The sequence below is a fragment of the Colletotrichum destructivum genome, chromosome 6 (genome assembly GCF_034447905.1).
Source record: "Colletotrichum destructivum chromosome 6, complete sequence".
NCBI lineage: Eukaryota > Fungi > Ascomycota > Sordariomycetes > Glomerellales > Glomerellaceae > Colletotrichum > Colletotrichum destructivum.
This window is the reverse complement of record NC_085901.1, coordinates 900,528-919,383: the sequence shown is the minus strand read 5'-3', so window position 1 is coordinate 919,383 and position 18,856 is coordinate 900,528. Positions and strand designations below refer to the sequence as shown.

At 57.6% G+C, this 18,856-nt stretch overlaps 3 protein-coding genes across 3 annotated transcripts; 1 reads left to right on the top strand and 2 right to left on the bottom strand.

The window, feature by feature from the left end:
- Positions 1–3,862: 3,862 nt before the first annotated feature.
- Positions 3,863–7,881, top strand: CDEST_09454 (Putative oligopeptide transporter, OPT superfamily). The gene is made up of 6 exons (XM_062925613.1): positions 3,863–5,328; positions 5,405–5,418; positions 5,481–5,596; positions 5,675–5,907; positions 5,978–6,199; positions 6,296–7,881. Exons 1-6 carry the CDS (start codon positions 5,046–5,048, stop codon positions 7,714–7,716), a joined length of 2,289 nt encoding a protein of 762 aa, XP_062781664.1. The 5' UTR covers positions 3,863–5,045; the 3' UTR covers positions 7,717–7,881.
- Positions 7,882–8,461: 580 nt separating this feature from the next.
- On the bottom strand, positions 8,462–10,625 carry CDEST_09453 (Putative methyltransferase type 11, S-adenosyl-L-methionine-dependent methyltransferase superfamily). Its single transcript, XM_062925612.1, has 2 exons — positions 10,361–10,625; positions 8,462–10,305 (listed from the first exon to the last, which is right to left on the bottom strand). The coding sequence occupies exon 2, from the start codon at positions 9,843–9,845 to the stop codon at positions 8,598–8,600; it is 1,248 nt and encodes a 415-aa protein (XP_062781663.1). The 5' UTR covers positions 9,846–10,305; positions 10,361–10,625; the 3' UTR covers positions 8,462–8,597.
- A 1,789-nt stretch (positions 10,626–12,414) lies between these two features.
- CDEST_09452 (Putative Type 1 protein exporter) lies at positions 12,415–17,464 on the bottom strand (the record flags this gene model as incomplete). The annotated part of the gene is made up of 3 exons (XM_062925611.1): positions 16,829–17,464; positions 15,661–16,597; positions 12,415–15,491 (listed from the first exon to the last, which is right to left on the bottom strand). The coding sequence occupies exons 1-3, from the start codon at positions 16,970–16,972 to the stop codon at positions 12,415–12,417; spliced, it is 4,158 nt and encodes a 1,385-aa protein (XP_062781662.1). The 5' UTR covers positions 16,973–17,464.
- Between the last annotated feature and the right edge of the window lie 1,392 nt (positions 17,465–18,856).

Below are 18,856 nucleotides of genomic sequence, written 5' to 3'. Positions count from 1 at the left end.
CCATGACACCAGACACCCAACGGCCCCGAAGCAGATCCCGGACCGGCCAAGCCTGGTTCCGCGCCGGGGCGATCTGTGTCCTCGGCTGCCGGCAGAGGGTTGTTTCGCCCGGTTCGGATTCGCCGGATGTTTCTCCGCTGGCAACCCGAGAGACGTCGAGTCGTCAGGCAACTTCGCGTGGTGCAACACAAACAAATTGGCCGGCTCCTTTCTGGTGCTCAGGACACTGAAATTGCAGCAGGTATCCCTGGGCAAAAAGTGTTTTCAGGGGAATCATGCGGGTGGGACATGAGCCATCACCATCCGGGCCGGGAATCGTTGCAACATGCAGCTGCACCCAAGGGGTGAGGAGAGTACAGCAAACCCTCCATCTTATCATTGATACCCCGACTTTGGTCTGGAGTCTTTTGCGGAGCTCCCAAGTTGTCGCAGGTAGAACATGCTCAAAACGCAAAGCGTATTCGTTGTACGCTGAAGGAGAACACGAGAGTTCGGTGGCGAACGCATGTAAACCAGATGACGGAGGAAAAGCAATATTGACCGAACTAGAGAGAACAGCGCCGCAGCCATGCTGCAATGGTGGTGGTGTTGGTCTTGAGGGGAGTAAGCGGAGGACGAGCAGATTTCCTCATCCACGCCCGTTCAGTATCAGTGGAGGGGGGCCAGCAACATTGAGATTGCTGTGCCGCCAACGATTTGGGGGTTTCAAGTAACGAAAGAAGCAATTTGGCATGGTGTCAGAAAACCGAGCATCATTGAGACACATGAAGACTCATTGGCTCAGGTCGTGATCTTGGGTCCCCAAAACGGTATTGCAATCGCGATCTACTTGGTGACTGCTCCGGTGACGTCTGGCGCCACCGACGATAGCCCATATGCAGCCCAAGGCAGTCGAACGCCACCATGGAAGAACCAACCAATTGGCAAAGTCGCAAATTTTTGGTATCTCGAGTGCCTGCGTGTCGAGGACCCTGGCCAATCGTGAGGGAACGAGACCCGGTCTCCTGAGTTTGTGCAGTTTGTGCGGCCGCATCACCGAATGGAAAAGGGCAAAACTGATCCCCTATCTCCCTGTGCACGACCCAATCGTTCATGACGCAATGGGCGGTCAGAGATTGGTGCAGTTTTATGCGATATCATGGCTCATGATCAGTCTACCGGTTTGGGCACTGATGTGCTTGCTTTCTTCTCGCTGTGAAGACAATGTGCGCGCGCATTCGGTGACGGAAACACTTCACAACGCCACCGACAGGAAAGATGTACACACACTATGGTAAGGCTGACTTTGTGGGTAACCCGTCCGGAGTTTGCAGGGCGATATCTGCACCATCCCAGACATAACAGGAGCCATGTGGTTACCTTGGGCGAAGAGAAGAGGACTTGCATGAACTGTGCCGAAGCCGAGGCTGAGGTCTTCGGATGGCCGCCAGACTCTGGAAGAAGGGCAGGCCAACTAACACATACCTAGTTGACAGGAGGAAGATGCACGTTGAGGTAAAAAGTCTGGGGCAGGCTCACCTATCCGTGACCCTCCAACACTGTGAATCCGACGGCGGTCCGACAGTGGTGCCTCTGAGCTGCCGCTGACTCTCCCGAGGTGGCGGGCTTTTTGTCGTGATGTGATCCCACCTGTGCCAAGGAATGCCCAAAGAGGAATGTCCTTGTTGCACCAGCCGGTTACAAGACGGGCGTGGGCCGTCCTTTGGTGGGGATATCGGCCAACGGTGTCACGCAAACCGCAGGCGGAGGTCGAGCGAGAGCGAGAGACAGAGAGAGAACGTGGGTCTCGCCACCAACAGAACAGGACGCAATCCACACACCCACGCCCACAACGCCGCACGCGACCATGCATGCTGGGTATGTGGGCGGGGGGGGGGGGGGCTGCCTGCCCTGGGTAGAAGCCTGGGAGGGGAGATGCAGAAAGAGAAGCCCACTCTGGGAGGACTTCCGATAACTTCGGATCAACGCATTGGTTGCCCTTTGGGAAGGAGAATGGAACCTTTGCAGTTGGGCCCGCGGACGAAAGCGAGCCAGGCCTAGTTCCTAGTCGGCCACCGCCGTGTCGAGAGAGAGAGAAAGGACACGCGCGAGGTGCAGCATCCGTACGTTGCTGAACCCGATGAGACGGGAATGAGTGGGAACCGTCATATCTGGGCATGGGCCCAGAAGCGGTCCAGGATATCATTTCACTGTCGAAACGGCCGCAGGTGTCGGCCTGATCCGGACCAAAGAGTCGTCCAACCGCCGCGGTAGCTCCGTTGGCCAATCGTCGAGGCACAGAGTTGTTCTAGCCCATCGAGTTCTTGTTTCCGTGAGTAAAAGCCTTTTTGAACCATCAGTTTACCGCAACAAAACGAGGGCAAAGCGTGCCAGACGAGGCGATATCCCGTACATTACCTCGTGTCAGCGGCGTTACTCATCGTTGCCGTAACCGGACGGTTCGAGAGTAGCATCGACGCGGGGAAATGCGCGTGGGCCAACGGTGCAGTGCAGCCCGAGCCGTCGGCCGTCTTCCGGGTCTCTCAGTCTCTCTCCCCAGCTGCTGCATAGCACAAGCCTTGCCAACAGTGTCAAGAGATTCATGCCGAGGCCGCCCAGACCATCCGGCGCCGCAAAAGAACCTCTGTTCGAACTTTTGAATGTCTTGGTAAGGGCGCGGGAAGCCCTCAATAACCCAGTCTAGCGTCGCCTCCGGAGGCGGAGGCACGCCCAAGAGTGCTTGACTGGTCTTGCCTCTCTGCGCCGAGAAGAAAGCACACCACCAGGCACAGGATGGAGAAGAAAAGGAAGGGGAGGGATGGGGGGACGGGCAATATAAAGGCGGCTTGGCGAGTTGCTTGGCGGCATGGCCAAGACGACTTACTCGGCGTGTGGTGGCCCGGCCATTGTAGAAAAGAGGATCTCGGCTTCTCCTGATAAGGAAGCTCGCCAAACCGGCCTTGACCCCGGCCGTCCAGCCGTGCCAGCCAACCGCAACGCAGCTCCCGTTGTTTAAACGGGTTCATGAGCCGACCATTCAAATGGAAAAACAGATTTTGGAACACAGACAGAGAGGGAGAGGGGGGGCGTATCAAGATCAACTGCACGCCTCCAGCCTTTGTAGCGAATACATTGTAAAGGAGGTTCTTTTAAACTTATTGTCTGAAAATCTAATTGGATTAGGGTATTTCAACTATGCTCGTAGGTAGGCAAACCAATCACATTTGTGATGTATTTAGGTAGCGACACCACAAATCATCCACCAAAATGATAATGAGTCACTCTGTACACTTCTACGACACTATTTACCACGAAAAGAAACTCGTAGACAAATCAACCTTGAATGTTGTTGAAACACCCTTTCCACACCTTGCGACACAGGTCTGGCTTTATCCAGCCAACGCATAATTTCGCGCCACGGCGAGCCCATCTAACAGCTATCCTTCCTGGCAATGATATTCCAGTTGGTGCGGTGGAAGATTTGACCTGCTGTCATGCCCATATTTGATCCGGGAGGAAATTAAACGCAACAGCGGTTGATCATCTCGGCCCCGTCCGCAATGCTGCCAAACGATGCAAGAGTCTTGGTTTGTCTCTCTTGAGGAAGTGTTAGCTCTGCAGACCAAGAAGAATTTTAGAATGAGGTAGCCGCACGGCGTTGCACCATGGGGAGATTCTTGGGTGTTTCAACAACGCCAAAAGGACTTTTATTTCGATTTTTATAGCGATATTATATACAATGGTACAAGTCTTTACGAGTCTTACGCTTTACACTCTATGACAGACGTGCCGCAGTGAGTAGTTGTCTGCAAAGAGACGAACCAATTAGAGGGCGGAAAACTGTCTAAGTGCATAGAAGAGATGACAAGAGACCATAGTTGATTAAACTGAATTCATTTCTAGACCCTCTCTCCCTTCCGTCTACTGCTGTAAATATTATGCCCCAATAATGGTGGTGGTGAGCTGCCCAACGTGTAAAAGTACACAATACCTCACAAGCCTTCATAGGAAACAAACTCGTTGTTTAGACCCACCCCCCGGACATGTTTTTTGTAATTCAGCCAAGATCTTTGGAGAGACCCCTCCCTTCCTGATAAGGAAGCTGTCCAATGGTCTCGATCAACCGTCCAGCCAACCGTAACGAAATCTCCGTAACGCAAGCCCCGTACCTCACTCAAGCAGCCTACTCTGTAGACGCACGATCCAGAGGCAAACTGGGGGTTGGGTTGGGGGGTGGGTAGGACTGAACGTGAAAGGCCCTTTTGATCTGCAACGTCCGCGATGCAAGGGGGGGCAAACAAACCACTTCGTTCACGGGCTGTGAGTGGTCGTGGCGAAATATCGTGACACATCGGACGTACTGAAGCTGCCAATCGAGTGAGGTGGTGTGTTTGATATTGTGAATTGACTCACGGCCACTTGATTCCCATCAAATAGACTATGCGAACGAGCCGGGGGGGAAGTATTGCCCCCCCCCCCCCCCTGTATTCCCTAACTCCTTTTGGGTCCTTTTGCTGGTTGATAACAGCCTTGGCGGCCCGCCCAGCTACAGCGACGTTTCTCACGCATCGAGAGCTCCCGGCCGACGCTCCCAGGCTTTCTACTCTCGGCCTCGACGAACCACATGCCGCATCCCAGATAATCGCCTCTACGATCGTTGGTCCGTCTGGATGGATGTATTCAACGAGCCTGCCTGCCGGTGGTTATCAGCCGCAGGACTCTCCACCCCGGGACACCACCCTTCTCCCCCCATGACATGAGGCAAAAGTTCCATGGCCCTGGTAGCTTTTGCCGCCCATGACAGGGTGGTCAGGATATGGCCCAGGATGAGTTACGATTGTCTATCACCGTAGCATCTTGGATCTTTGAGTATCCATCGAGCAATGTTAAAAGGACTGCCAGCCTCCGCTCCCAGCTTCAACCGTCCGTCCTTCTCCACCACTTGACATCAAGCCAGGTCTCTCTTCGCGCAGAGCCAGCCAGCCAGCCAGTCAACCTCTGGTTAACCAAGTGCGTCTGTCAGTTACCACACAGACACTACAGACAAGTATCGCCAACTTGTCGCCATGGTGGCCACGAACCCCGTCCCGGGGCCCATCCAGGCCGAGACGCAAATCCCCTCCGTCGACCCGGCCCACGACCCGACCTACATCACCGAGAAGGTCCGCTACTCTGAGCAGAACGACGAGCTCAAGAGCGAGATCAGCGGCGACGACGATGTCACCGACCTCTTCGTCCCCTTCCCCGAGGTCAAGGGCCTCGAGCCCGAGGGCAACCCCCTCACCTTCCGTGCCGTCCTCGTGGGAATCATCCTGGGTTCCCTTGTGAATGCGTCCAACGTCTACCTTGGTAAGTACTCTATTTCCCCGGCACGCCAGTGCAAGGGCGACGACGATTCATGTTTGCTAACTCCAAAAACCCACAGGTCTCAAGACTGGTGTATGTTCTCACAGCTTCCGAAAGTCTCTCTCTCTCCCCGGTACGATGCTAAGAAACTCTAGTTCTCCTTCGCTGCGACCATGTTCGGTGCCATCTTCGGTTATGCCATCGTCAAGCTCCTGGCCAAGTCGCTGCCCAACGCGCCTTTGATCGGAGGCACCTTTGGCCCGCAAGAGAAGTACGTCCTCCAGTGTCTCCCCCCGACCCTCCTCTTCTCTCTCGTCTCGAAAACAAGTCACTAACATGTCCAACCCAGCTCCATCATCCAGGCCGCTGCCACCGGTGCCGGCGGCATGTCCGGTCTCTTCGTCGCCGCCCTCCCCGCCATGTACCAGCTCAACCTCATGTCCGAGAACCCGCGTCAGGACTTCGGCCGCATCCTGACCATCACCGTCACCTGCGCCTTCTTCGGCCTCTTCGCGGCCGTGCCCCTGCGCAAGTTCTTCATCATCAACGTCGCCAGGGAGCTGAACCTCGTGTTCCCGACTCGTAAGTCACCAGTTCCCCGGAGTACTTGCCCTCTCCTTTCCGTGCCTCTAGAAACTGACTTCGGACATAGCCACCGCGACCGCCTTGACCATCCGCTCCATGCACGCCGTCGGCAGCGGAGCCGCCGATGCCGCCAAGAAGATCAAGACTTTGGGATACTGCTTCGCCGGTGCCCTCGTCCACATCGTCGTCTCCCAGTACGCCGACGGCATTCTGCACAACTGGTACATCTTCTTGTGGTTCTACGTCTGGAGCGGCTACAAGAACTGGGCCATGAACATCAACAACTGGGGTATGTTTTCCATGTCCATTCGTGTTCTTACACACACACACACACACACACACATACACACCCTGCAGCAACAACATCAAACTAACAGGTCTCCAGGTTGGTACATTCAGCTCACTCCCGCCTTCTTCGGCTCCGGCATGCTCGTCGGAATCAACGCCGCCCTGTCGTGGTGGCTCGGAACCTTCGTCGCCTGGGGCATCATCGGACCTACCCTCGTCCACTACGGCGAGGCCATGGGCGTCCAGAGATACCCCAAGAGCGAGAAGTGGGCCGACATCGTCAACTTCGGCGTCATGAAGGTCAGCGACGACCCCAACTGGGTCCCCTCCCCCCGCTACTGGATGCTGTGGCCCGGCGTCATGGTCCTCGTCGTCTACTCCATGGTCGAGTTCGTCCTCCACATCGGCGTCCTCGTCGACGGCGCCAAGTTCGCCTTCCGCTCCGGCGCCCGCAGCATCAACAACCGCATGCAGTCGCGCGGCAAGCACAACGCCTTCATCGCCAAGCACGCCGGCCTGGCCGACGCCCAGGACAGCCTCGTCGAGGACTTTGCGCCCCCGAGCCAGCAGGTGCCCATCTGGGTCTGGGCCACCGGCACCATCGTCTTCACCGCCGTTGCCTGCGTCGTGTGCCATGTCCAGTTCCACATGAACGCCGGCCTCGCCATCCTCGCCTGCATCCTGGGTCTCCTCTTCGCCTTCCTCAGTATCCACGGCGGCGCCGTCACCGACTGCACGCCCCTCACTGCCTCCGCCAAGGCCTCCCAGCTCGTCTTTGGTGGTGTCACCTCCGGCCAGGGCCTCGACGTCAAGTCTGCTCAGCGCATCAACCTCATCGCCGGTGGTATCGCCTCGGGTACCGCTGATGTTGCCACGGCGCTGGTCTCCGACTTCCGTGTTGGTTTCCTCCTCCGCACTCCCCCCCACCTGCAGTTCTACGCCCAGGCCATCGGTGCCGGTGTCAGCGTGTTCCTCGCGCCCGGTGTCTTTGTCCTGTTCATGGCCGCCTACCCTTGCATCTGGAAGGAGATGGGACCCGAGGAGACGTGCCCCTTCGGTGCCCCCTCCGTCCTCGCGTGGAAGGCCGTTGCCGAGGCCGTCACCATGCCCCAGCTCCCCATCCCCAAGTCCTGCGCCATCTTCACCATCGTCATGGGCGTCATCTGCGCCCTCCAGGCCGTTGTCAAGAACTTCTACCTCGTCGGCAACCGCATGAAGTACCGCGAGTACCTCCCCAACTGGATGTCCATCGGTGTCGCCTGGGTTCTCGGCCCCGACAGCGGTTACGCCAACGCCATCATGGCCGGTGCCATCACTGCGTGGTGGTGGAGGAAGTACTTCCCCAAGAGCTTCGAGACGCACTGCTTCGCCGCCGCCGCCGGCCTCATCGCCGGTGAGGGTTTCGGAGGTGTCATCAACGCCGCCCTAGAACTTGGCGGCGTGAGCGGTAGCTCCATGGCCGCCGACGGCATCAACACCATCGGCACCCAGATCGCTCTGCCTGGTGCCGACTGGTAAGATGTTGGAAAGTTGTATCATGCCAACGTATTAACGCGCAAACGTACTATAACTGTTTAATGCTCTGGGGATTAGGAGGGCCTTCTGGCCATGGTTTTGATTCTCGATATACCCTTTACGAAAGATTTTAGCTGTAGACAAAATCTCAACGCTCTTTATTAAACACTTGCCTCCTCTCTGTGTGAATGTCATTCCTCGACCTCGTTGGAAGAGGGTTGATTGCGCTTGATGCAGGCCTGTTCCGGCCGATGACCCACTTCTTTCCGGATGATTTAGCCGGAATGCCCCACACACTCGGACCGGAGCCGTCTGGGTTGTAGTCGGCAAGAAAAGCGTGGCTCCTGGTTGAGAAGGGGCTGGAGCATCTGTGGGTGACCGACATCATTGATATTCTTCCTTCGAAGGGTCCACCGCGACAAACGGACGGTGTTCTGTCTCGGGCTCCTATTCCTGGTCTTACCTGAGCTGCTATTACCTAGACTCCAAGAGTTCAGAGGCTCCGGGGACGGAAAGCAGGTACGTCTCTGTTGACACTATAGCTTTGTTTCCGGCAAGATCTGATGTCTTGAAAACTGCAATAGTGTCAGAGAGCGACTGGATTCATGAAGCCGAAATCAAAACGCATGGCAGTGTACCGTGAGAATCTTGTGAAATCAGCCCTTTGTCTCCAAGATACTGTGGCATGGTTCGAGACGATTAAGTGGTATTATACTGATCAGTCTATCCATCTAACTCCCAAAAGTAAATAGTAAGTGACGCGCATCGCCGGATTGGTAATATACCATTTCAGCTGCACAGCCAAAAAGAAGCCGGTGTTCTAGCAAAAAAGTCTCTTCTTTAACAAGGCCGACGCTGGGCACACTCCGTGAGCCCCCCTTCTTCTAAATCTTCTGCGCGACAATTCGGTAACTCGTCGTCACCAGCCTCATGGTGTCCATCTTGACGAACGCCTGCCCGTCCAGACATAGACGGTTGATGAGCGTCTTGAAATGGGGCGGCAGCAGCCGGACCTTGACGAGCCCGAGGATGACCTGCCGCAGGCTCCGGAAGTACACGTCCGCCTTGTCGATCAGGGGCGCCTGCAGTCCGCCGACGCTCGCGTTGTCCGATTTCAAGACGGCGAATCCGGCTCCCGTCAGCGCCTTCTCGAACGTCTCGGGCGTGGGCGTCCCCACGGCGCCGATCAACGGCTTCGTCCTCCGCATCAGCTCCGCGTGCTCCGGGTCGGCGGCGTCGTAGGCCGGCAGGCTCACCCAGTCCAGCAGGGAGATCTTGGCGCCGGGCTTGAGCACCCGCCGCAGCTCGGCGAACAGCCTCGGCAGGTCCTTGCACAGGCTGAGCGCCTGGATCTGGTAGAAGGCGTCGAAGGAGTCGTCGGCGAACGGCAGCGGCAGCTCGTTCATGTCCTGGACGGTGAAGCTGTTGCGCAAGCCCATTCGCTCGTTGAATTCGTCGGCCTGCGCGACCTGGTTCGGGTCGATGTTGAGGCCGGTGACGGACGCGCCGCTGACGGCGGCCATGTGCGCCGCGACCCGCCCGCGCCCGCACCCGAGGTCGAGCACCCTGTCGCCGGGCTTCAGGCCAATGTCCCGGGCGACGGACTCCTCGTACAGCATCTGGTTGTCGAGGACGGAGGCCTTCTTATCCATGAGGGGCGGGATGTACATCTTCTCCACGTCGCCCAGCGCGCAGAGGTGGTTCAGCACACCGTAGTACGACTGCAGGCAGTCGCCGACCTTTGCCTCGTAGTCCGGGCCGAGCGTCTCGATCATCTTGGCCTCGTCCGCCCAGTCGAGGTTGTAAATGACGTAAGACGCCATGAAGTCGTCCACTTCCTTTGGCGTCAGGTCGAGGAGGTACTTGAACGATTTCCAGAATGTCGTCGAGCGCTTGGGCATTGCTGTACGGTTGACCTCGGGCTTATTGTTTTTGTTGATATTGTTGGCATCATCGCCGCCGCCGTTCTTGCCAACACCCAGCCCATACTTCTTCTTCTTCCACGATGTTTGCGCGGCGGGCTTCAATGTCGATACGTCATCCGATGTCTCGCTGATCCGCGGGCTGTTATCACCGGCACCGGGCGCTTCTACCGTCGCTGGCGGTTGCGCAATCGCAGCAGCAGCTGACATGGCTATGACTGGTATGATGGGATGACGTGGAGAATTAATTCAAAGGGGAGTAAGTATCCGTAGGTAATACAAGACGGACGACTACAGGAGAGGAGGATAGAGACTGGGCAGGAGAGAGAGAGGGAGGAAGAGAGGAAGAGAGGGAAAGCAAATTAGATGGGTATCACAGTGTGCATTCTAGAGAGACAGAAAGGTAAACGGACAGGCGAAGGGCAGATGAAGTGCTTTATACATGGTACCCTCCTTTTGTCCCTTTTTCTTTGAGCACCCATTTACAGGGAGGCGACAGGACGAAAACAAAGCCAGTCAGCAACACAAAAAGATCTGACGGAGCCGCAAACCAGGTGTGCTTTCTAATCTCTCGTGACGTTGTCGGGACTGACGGAGGAACGTCCGGTGGTTCCGAATGGATCAACGAATAGTCAGGCCAGTCATTCATGAGGGATCCCCAGCGAAGAGCCTGGTTCCAGTTCCCCGTCATCAGCTAGGTAACGAGGTGGGAGAAAACTAGGTACCTTCAAGAGAGACCCAAGTGAGAAGAGAAGAGCTCCTCTGCAGGTCCCGAACAACCTCTGGGGGCAAAAGCCGGCGGGAACGGACGGGACCCTGGCGCACTGAGTCACCTCTCCGGATCATACCATCCATACCTGTTTGCTCAGCAGATCAGCAGAGAGGGAGGGGGAAAACCTGGCGTTCGGCGGTGTGTGCGTTTCGGCCCCTAGGCAGTCTGGCCGGCCTGCTGAGTCTCTTCTGCGTTACGGTTACGACGTGTCTCTCTTTTTTTTTTTTTTTGTCTTTCTCTCCCGCCGTTCGGACCTCTGATCCGCTGTTTTTCTATTCGCTACGCGTTACTCGTGGCATCTGTACGTCATTGTGGCGCCCAGCCGGTTTGGAGTTTTGGCTCCTCTCCCGGCTTGCTCCCGGCGGGTTCTCAAGGCAATCTCCTTGGAGGGGGCGTGTTGCTCCAATTAAACCACTTTTAACGGAAGGGTTCAAACAGGTCATATGCCGTTCGAGTAGGGCTGATGTGGCTGAAAGGTTGGGGTCTGGCGGTGAATCAGCGAAAAGTAATGGCGCAGGGCCCGCGGCAGGGAAGGTCAAGGCGGCCGCTTTGCGTTTGGCCGGATTGTACTTGTATGTGTGGCTTAGATAGCTTGATGGTGTGGTTACGTCGTGGACTCGTTACGAAGCGGGAGGGATGGAGGGATGGGGGTGAGAGGGGATGGGAGACTGAGTTGTGTGCGAATACAAACAAACCAGGCATCAGACCAGGGAGTGAGTGAGATTTTGCATTCTGGATGGAACATGGTTACAAGTAAGCTTTCTGGTTATCCCGCCTCCCTTGAGTCCGTTTAGACACAGCCTCAACATCACACACGGACGCCAATATGTCTGCGAGTGTGGATCGGCGAGGAACGGTCCGCATCCTACTGTCATTCACATCCCTCCCAGAAGGTGAAATTGTAACCCAGTTAGTTCCCTGAGCAATGGTTTACCGAGAGTACCAACGCATTCTTACATGTGTTTGGGGCTCTAGACCGGCCTGTCATCCTGATGTCATACCAGCAAGGGGGGTAGCTTATTGAGTTTGATAAGATGCCTGCTCAACGTGGGCTTGCAAATAACAGCTGACCATTGCTAGCTAGCTAGCTAGCTAGCGCAGTGGGATGTGACACTACCTAGAGACATCAACGATGCTGCCACGTGCTTCTTGAAGTCGAACAGTCCCCAATGCCCCTCTCGTAGGGAGATGCATCATCTTTAGGACGCAATGCAATCTTGGCCATCCCTCTATAAACACTTATTACATTCTGTTCCGGAACTCATAGTCATCAATGACCCAATCAAGTTAGTGCGAATCTTAAAAAAAAAATCAGTATCGTTGGTAACGGCATGTAGAATTATCGCCATCCATGGACACATTTGCGAAGCAATTGAATCGTTATCTATCCCTGAACTCTTTTATGTGAGACCGAGTTTTGTTCAATGTAGTGCCGAGTTGTTCGATATTAATTACTGCGACGCCTCGCCATCAAGAGGCCATTGTTATTTTTAAAAGGGTTGGCCTTCACGGGTGTAACAACCAAGCTCTCGAGACATCTATTGTCTAAAACAGAGGCCCAGAAGACACCGAGAATCTGCTCTAGCTGTCGATTTAAATATGCTCCAAAGCGTCACGTAAGCCTTTTGCAATATGTTGGGAACAGGCAACAGTGCCGCTTAATACAGTTGTCAGACTAACTTAAGCCTTGGACTCAACTCACGCACGCCGCGTCCAGATACTTCTGTCACAATTTACACGCAAAAGGACAATAGTTGGTACGCATAAAATGTGATGAGACTCTGGGTGTCTATATTGCGCCAACGGTATGGAATGAAAAGCAATGCAATGCTATCGAGGTATTATATGAGTGTACAGATTCTATGCAAAAAAACAAGTCCCAACGATCCCTCCAGAGCCAATGCAATAACAGACTCCGAGAACGTGCTTTTTAAATCCTCGTTTTGATAAACGAACCAGAAAAGATAAAGAAAGGGAAGGGAGGGAATAATAACAATCCCCCCATTCTCACTGCAACATCTGCTGCATGGCGTTGATTCTGTAGCTTTCCCTCCTCTCCATCAACTCCTGGTGCGTTCCGCTGTCGGCGATCTGGCCGCCCTCGACCAGCAGGATCACGTTGGCCTTGTGGACGGTGTGCAGGCGATGGGTGATGGCCAGGACGGTGGTGCCGCGCGAGGCGCGCTCGAGGCCCTCCTGGAGGGCGGCTTCGCTGGCGGCGTCCAGGGCGCTCGTGCTCTCGTCGAGCAGCAGCAGACGCGGCTTGCGCACGAGAGCGCGGGCGATGGCCAGGCGCTGCCTCTGCCCGCCGGAGAGACGGGAGGCCGAGGGCCCGCACTCGGTGTCGTACCCCTCGGGCAGGGCCATGATGACGTCGTGGATGTTGGCCAGCTTGCAGGCCTCCTCGATCTCGGCCTGGGTCGCCTCGGTGTCGGGGGCGGAGCCGAGGCCGACGTTGAAGCGGACGCTGCCGTCGAACAGGGTCGGGTCCTGGGGCACGATGGCGACGGTGTCCCGGAAGGAGGGCGGCAAGTCGGCGATGTCGTGGCCGTCGATGAGGACCTGGCCCTGAGACGGGAAGTAGAGGCGCTGAACGAGGTTCATGATGGTGGACTTTCCGGCGCCCGAGGGACCGACCAGGCCGCAGAACTGGCCGGGCTGCAGGGTGAAGGAGACGTTGTCGAGGATGTTGATGTCTGGGCGGCTCGGGTAGGCGAAGGAGACGTTCTTGAAGGTGACCCTGACGCCGCCGGCGTTGGGCCGCTTGGCCTTGACCTCGCCGGTGGCCTCGACGTCCTCTTCGGCCTTGGAGTCCCCGGCGAGCTGTTTGGGCTGGGTGCCGGTCTTGCTGAGGTCGTCGTCCTTGCCGAGGTTGATGACGGACATGATGCGCGACAGGGCGGAACGGGCGCGCGAGAACTCGGGGGCGAGGGAGAACATGGTGCCCCAGAGCTGGGCGCTGACGAGCATGGCGACGAGGATGATGAGGAACTGGGTCTGGGTGTACTCGCCGCGCATGATGAGCTGGGTACCCCACCAGTAGGCGAGGGCGTTGACAAAGGTGCCTGTGGAGTTGGCGATGGCCAGCCAGATGTTGGTCGAGGCCGAGGCGCGCACCATCTGCTTCTGCGGCGGGGCCAGAAGGCGGGCGTAGTTGTCCATGACCTGGCTCTCGAGCGAGAGGGCAGCGACGGTCTTGATGGACTGGACGGCCTCGGTGGCCACCGAGGTGGCGTTGGAGAAGGCGGCCGAGTGACGCTCCTCGTAGCGGGCCAGCATGCGGAGCTGCATGAAGCCGGAGCCCAGGAGTAAGGGGATGGTGACGAGGCACACGATGGCGATCTTCCAGGCGATGATGTGCGACAGGATCACGGCCACGAGCACGTTGACGCAGATGGCGAAGACGGTGCCGATGGTGGAGCCGCTGAAGCCGCCAATGGCAGCTGTGTCCTTTGTGATGATGGTCAACAGGCCGTCGGCGCTGCGGCCGTCGGACTGGTGCCACTGGACGTCCTGGTCGAGCAGGGAGCGGAAGGACAGGACGCGGACGGAGTAGAGGAGCTTCTCGGCGACGACGCCGAAGCAGGACCAGGCGAAGAAGTTGGCAAAGAGCTCGATGCAGGCTAGGCCGAACAGCAGGCCGGAGAAGAAGCGGCCCATGGACAGGATGCGGTCGACGGTGCTGGCGCAGGGGTTGAGGGCGCCGACGGTGAAGCCGAAGATGAGGCCGGAGCCCGTGAAGGTGCCGCCAACGATGGTGGCGGCGATCATGGCGACGACGAGCCAGAGCAGCGACGGTCTGATGAGGCGGCCGAGGCCCTTGAGGACGGTGCTGTAGGGCTTGGCCGCGTCGAGGCCGGCGATCTCGGACTCTTCGTCCTTCTTCTTCTTCTTCTTCTCTTCGTCGTCGTCGTCTTCGTCGCTGCTACCCTTCTCACCAGACTTGGTCTGCTTCAAGCTCTTGGCGGCAACGTGGTGCTCGTCCGTCTTCTCGCTCATCACGACGTGGTCGTCCTTGAGCGTCGAGGCATCCACCGAGTCGCCCGAGGCGGAGCCGGCGTCGGGAGCGCGCTCGGCCGTGCCGACACTCTGCAGCCTGGCCATGCGGGCGAAGGCGCCGTCCTCGCGGGCCATCAGGTCGGTGTATGTGCCCTGCTCGACGACCTGGCCGGCGTCCATGACAACGATGTTATCGGCGTTGCGGATGGTAGACAGGCGGTGGGCGATGGAGACGATGGTGCGGTTCTCGGTCGCCGCCTGCTCAACGGCACGCTGGATGCGCTTCTCGCTGGCCGAGTCGAGGGCCGAGGTGGCCTCGTCCAATACGAGGATCTTGGGATCGCGGATGAGGGCGCGGGCGAGGGCGATGCGCTGGCGCTGGCCACCGCTGACGAGGGTTCCGCTGGGGCCGGCCGAGGTGCCGTAGCCGTCGTCGAGGCGGTCGATGAAGGTGGCGGCGTCGGCCTGCTCCGCCGCGTGGCGGACGAGGTCGACGATCTCCTGGATCTCGGGGCCGTAGTTGTTCACCGCCGACAGGGCGTCCTTGCCCTTGGACGCGAGCTCGGCGAGCTGGCCGCCGCTGAGGTAGGGTTTCAGACGCTCGTGCTCGGGCTTGGGCGAGTTGATGAGGCCGAGGGCGATGTTCTCGAGGATGGACCGGTCGAGCAGCGAGGGCTCCTGCTGGACGAAGCTGATGAAGCTGCGGAGGCTGCGGACGTTGAGGGTGCGGATGTCATGGCCGTCAAGGAGGATCTCCCCTTGGTTCGGGTCCTGGAGACGGGCGAGCAGGGCGGCGATGGTGGACTTGCCGCTGCCGGAGAGGCCGACGACGGCGGTGTACTTGCCGGCAGGGAAGTTGAGGTCGACGTTGCGCAGGACGGGCTGGCCGGGCCTCGACGGGTACTCAAAGGTGACGTTACGGAGCTCGAAGCCCTTGGGGTCGTCCAGGGGCAGGACCTTGCCCTCGTCAGAGGTGCCGTCGATCTCCGAGGGCGCCTGGATGTCTTCCCATAGACGCTGGTACGCGGCCGAGGCGCCTCCGAGAAGGGGGAGGATAGGGGCGATAGAGCCAAGCATGATGCAGGCTGGAGAGAGGGGGGGAAACATGAAGGGTTAGCCGCTGTTTCTGTTGTTTGGGCCGTGGTGATGGGGGATGGAGAGAATGTTTGATGGTTGTATCATATCAAAGGGGAGAGAATCCAAGAAAGGGGGGGGGGGGGGGGGGGGGATCGAGGGGAGGAATTAAAAACTCACCATCAACAAGCAGATAGACAACTGCGTAAATCTCGCCAACAGTGGCACCGTCGCCACGGCCGGCCATGGAGTCGGCGATGCGGATACTGCCCTGCCAGAAAGCCAGGGCGTTTCCGGCGTAGGCGATGAAGTACAGGAGACCGGCCTGGACAGCAGCAGCGGCAGCCTTCTTCATGCCGGCCTTGCGGGCGGTGATCATGTGGTCGGCGAACTTGGCCTCGAGGCGCGGGCCGGCACCAAAGGCCTGGACGACGGAGATGTGGGACAGCGCCTCGGACGCGATGGAAGAGGCCTTGCCGACGGCCTCGGTCATGCGGCCGACGTTGCGGGTGATGTAGCCGCCGCCGACGAAGGAGGAGAGCATGAAGGCCGGGAACATGGAGATGAGCATGCCGGCGAGCTTGGGCTGCTTGGTGAAGGCGATGATGAAGACGGTGACGAAGAAGCTCAGGCTGCAGATGACGATGCCGACCTTCTCCGAGGTGCCAGACTGGATGGCGGTGATGTCGCCGTGCAGGCGGCTCGAGACCTCGCCGGCGGCGGCGCGCTTGTCGAAGAAGGAAGGCGGCTGGCGCAGCAGTGCCGAGACGTACTTTGTGCGCAGGCGCTGGGCGATGCGCTGGCTGATGATGCTCCACGAGAGGATGTAGCTGTAGATGAGGCAGAGGGCGGCGACGCCGACGTAGACGGTCTGGATGACCTTCTGGTTGATGGCGGCCTCGTACGCGAAGGGGTCGACGCCGGTCGTGGTGCCGTCGGCGGCGCAGGTGGCGGCGTTCATGTTGTCGACGAGCTGGCCGAAGATAATGCCCATGAGCGGGAACGGCACGCCGGCGCCGATGGCCGTGATGGTGCCAAAGGCCACGAGCGCGTAGTCGAACCATGTTGGGTCGGCGGCGAAGAGGAGACGGAAGTAGATGAAGAACTGCTTGGTGAACTGCAGTGAGGGGGAGGAGGAAGAGGCGTTAGTCGTCGGTAATCAGAGCAGACCATGCCTTTTTGTGAGATGCCGTCCAGAGGATAAGATGCTTGCTTGGTGTTTCTCTCTTCCAAGGGGGGAATGAATGCATCATGCGGGACGGCCCGGCTCACAGCAGCCAAACAAACAAAACAGTGCTTGCAGAAGCCATAGATAGCATCGCAGCTGTTGGGAAAAGGAAAGACTAACCGGCAAACCGCCCTCAGGCTCCTCCTTGGCCTCTTCTTCCGCCTTGATCTCTTCCGTCTTCTTGGGCTCCTGGCCCGGTGGAGGAGCTGCCTCCGCCGCCGCCGCCGCCGCCTTCTCAGCGTCCTGCTTCTCAGCTACCGCCATCTTGTGTCTCTTGGGTCGTCACTGGTTTTCAGCAGATCAGATCGAGAGTCCCCAAGAGAAGGGAAGGGGGACCGCTTGGGATGTTGCCACGTGCCCTTACTCAGTGCTGGGTCCCGATCGAACGATTCCAGCAAAGAAAGGATACAGCAGCGGTTGACTAGGGGGGATGTGGGAGAGAACGGAAGGGCGGTAAGGAGAAAGTGTGAAGGAGGAGAGGTAGAGAGGTTGGGGTTTAGGAAGAAGTTCGAGAATACCTTTTCGAAAGAAGGAAAAGGACAAAAGACAGCAAGTTGAGCCGGGTCCCTCTGCCTCTGTCTCTCTCTCTCTCTCTTGTTCCTCTCTCTTTTCCCCCTCGCTAATTAATGGATACAGTACGGAGCAGTGTAAGGTAGAGAGTCAGATGCCCGCTGCAGGAATATGCGCCCCTCTCTTGCGTAATAGCAAAAAAGAACGAAAGAGAGAAGTAAGAAAAAAAAAAAAAAAAAAACTCAGCCGGCTTGGGTTTGTCAAGGGCACATGCGAAAGAATGAGCACAGTGATGGTGTCCGATCCCGGGGGTTCAGTCTTGGCCAGCGCGGGTTTACGACCAGAAAGAGGCGCGTACAGATCGGCTACGGGCGACGATCAGGGTGTCCGTCTCTGTCTCTCTCTCTCTCTCTCGCTCGGCGGAAGAAGAATTTTTGCACTGGAGCCAGCCCATGGACGATGGAGCAGCGCAGCAACGGAGAAAATGGAGCAATGGAACCCTCCATGGACCGGACAAGGGGCGGGTGTGGCCAGTCATGATGCAGCACGCGGTGAAGGGTGTGATCAGATAAGATGATCTGATTGATTAGATAGGACGCTAGCAATGTCGCTAGCCAGGTTAATTTGCACCCGGTGGGTTGACTCGGGCTGATCCATGCGGGAGGGACTCTTGACTCTTCGCTTCCACTGCGTGTTCTTGCTGGGACAGGAGTAGTTCCCCGAGCTACCGAGGGATGAGGCGTCCGTCCGTCCTCTCTCCTCCTCCCCCCCCCCCCCCCCTTTTGAGTCTGAACGGTAAGAACGATAGCCTAGATAGCGTCAGATGTGGCACAAGTAAAGTGGACGGCGTCAAGAGTTACGTAGTTAGAACCTGAGTTGTGGGTGTATTGGGGGAATTGAAGGATTTTTGTCGAGACTACTAAACCCGCCCTTCCCCCTCCCCATTCTCCCATAATCCCCCATCCCATCCCATCCCATTCCCTTTTTGACTATTCCAACTTCCTAAACTGGAGGGAGCAAGAAAGCAGAAGAACCGAGAAGCCACAGACTAGAAGCGTGTGTGTCGCATTGCCTCTCGAGTTCTCTGTCGTGTCCATGTAGCATGCATGGCAAGATTTTGCCCTCCCCCCTTCCTTGGTGACTTAGTGCCGCCCCGTCCAGCTCGCCGCCGTGTGCCTCTTTGTGCTTGTGGACACGCCGACAGTTTTTTTCCCACAAAAGATCGTCGCCGTTTTTTTGCCCCGCCCTGAAGCAAAGCCGAGCCGAGCAAAAAAAAAAGGTCCAAGACGGCACATGCCACACACACACACACACACACACACACATACCCATGGATGAGGTAATGGGATGCTGTGATGCTGTGATGCTGTGATGCTATAACGACTTGCCGGCGCCATGAAAGGAAACTTAAAGCAGCCGCCTCTCTCTACTGTGGGTGGCGACTCTACGAATACCCTCTTTTTCTCACTCTCCAGTAACCCCCCCCCCCCCCCCCCTCCAAAGACTTGTCTGAGGGCATCTTGAACCGAGAGCATCGGCATCACAGCCCACTTCGGCTCGCAACCGGTTGGCTAAACGGCGAGACGAGCCGAGCTAGGACCGGTGCCCAGGCATGAATGGCTCCGTACACTACACTGC

Bases quoted from the DNA above. Each gene is read 5' to 3' on its own strand.
- CDEST_09454 (XM_062925613.1), top strand. From the start codon at position 5,046: ATGGTGGCCACGAACCCCGTCCCGGGGCCCATCCAGGCCGAGACGCAA. The intron at 5,908-5,977 runs GTAAGTCACCAG...CTTCGGACATAG, and splicing joins GAACCTCGTGTTCCCGACTC to CCACCGCGACCGCCTTGACC. The intron at 6,200-6,295 runs GTATGTTTTCCA...ACAGGTCTCCAG, and splicing joins CATGAACATCAACAACTGGG to GTTGGTACATTCAGCTCACT.
- CDEST_09453 (XM_062925612.1), bottom strand. From the start codon at position 9,845: ATGTCAGCTGCTGCTGCGATTGCGCAACCGCCAGCGACGGTAGAAGCG.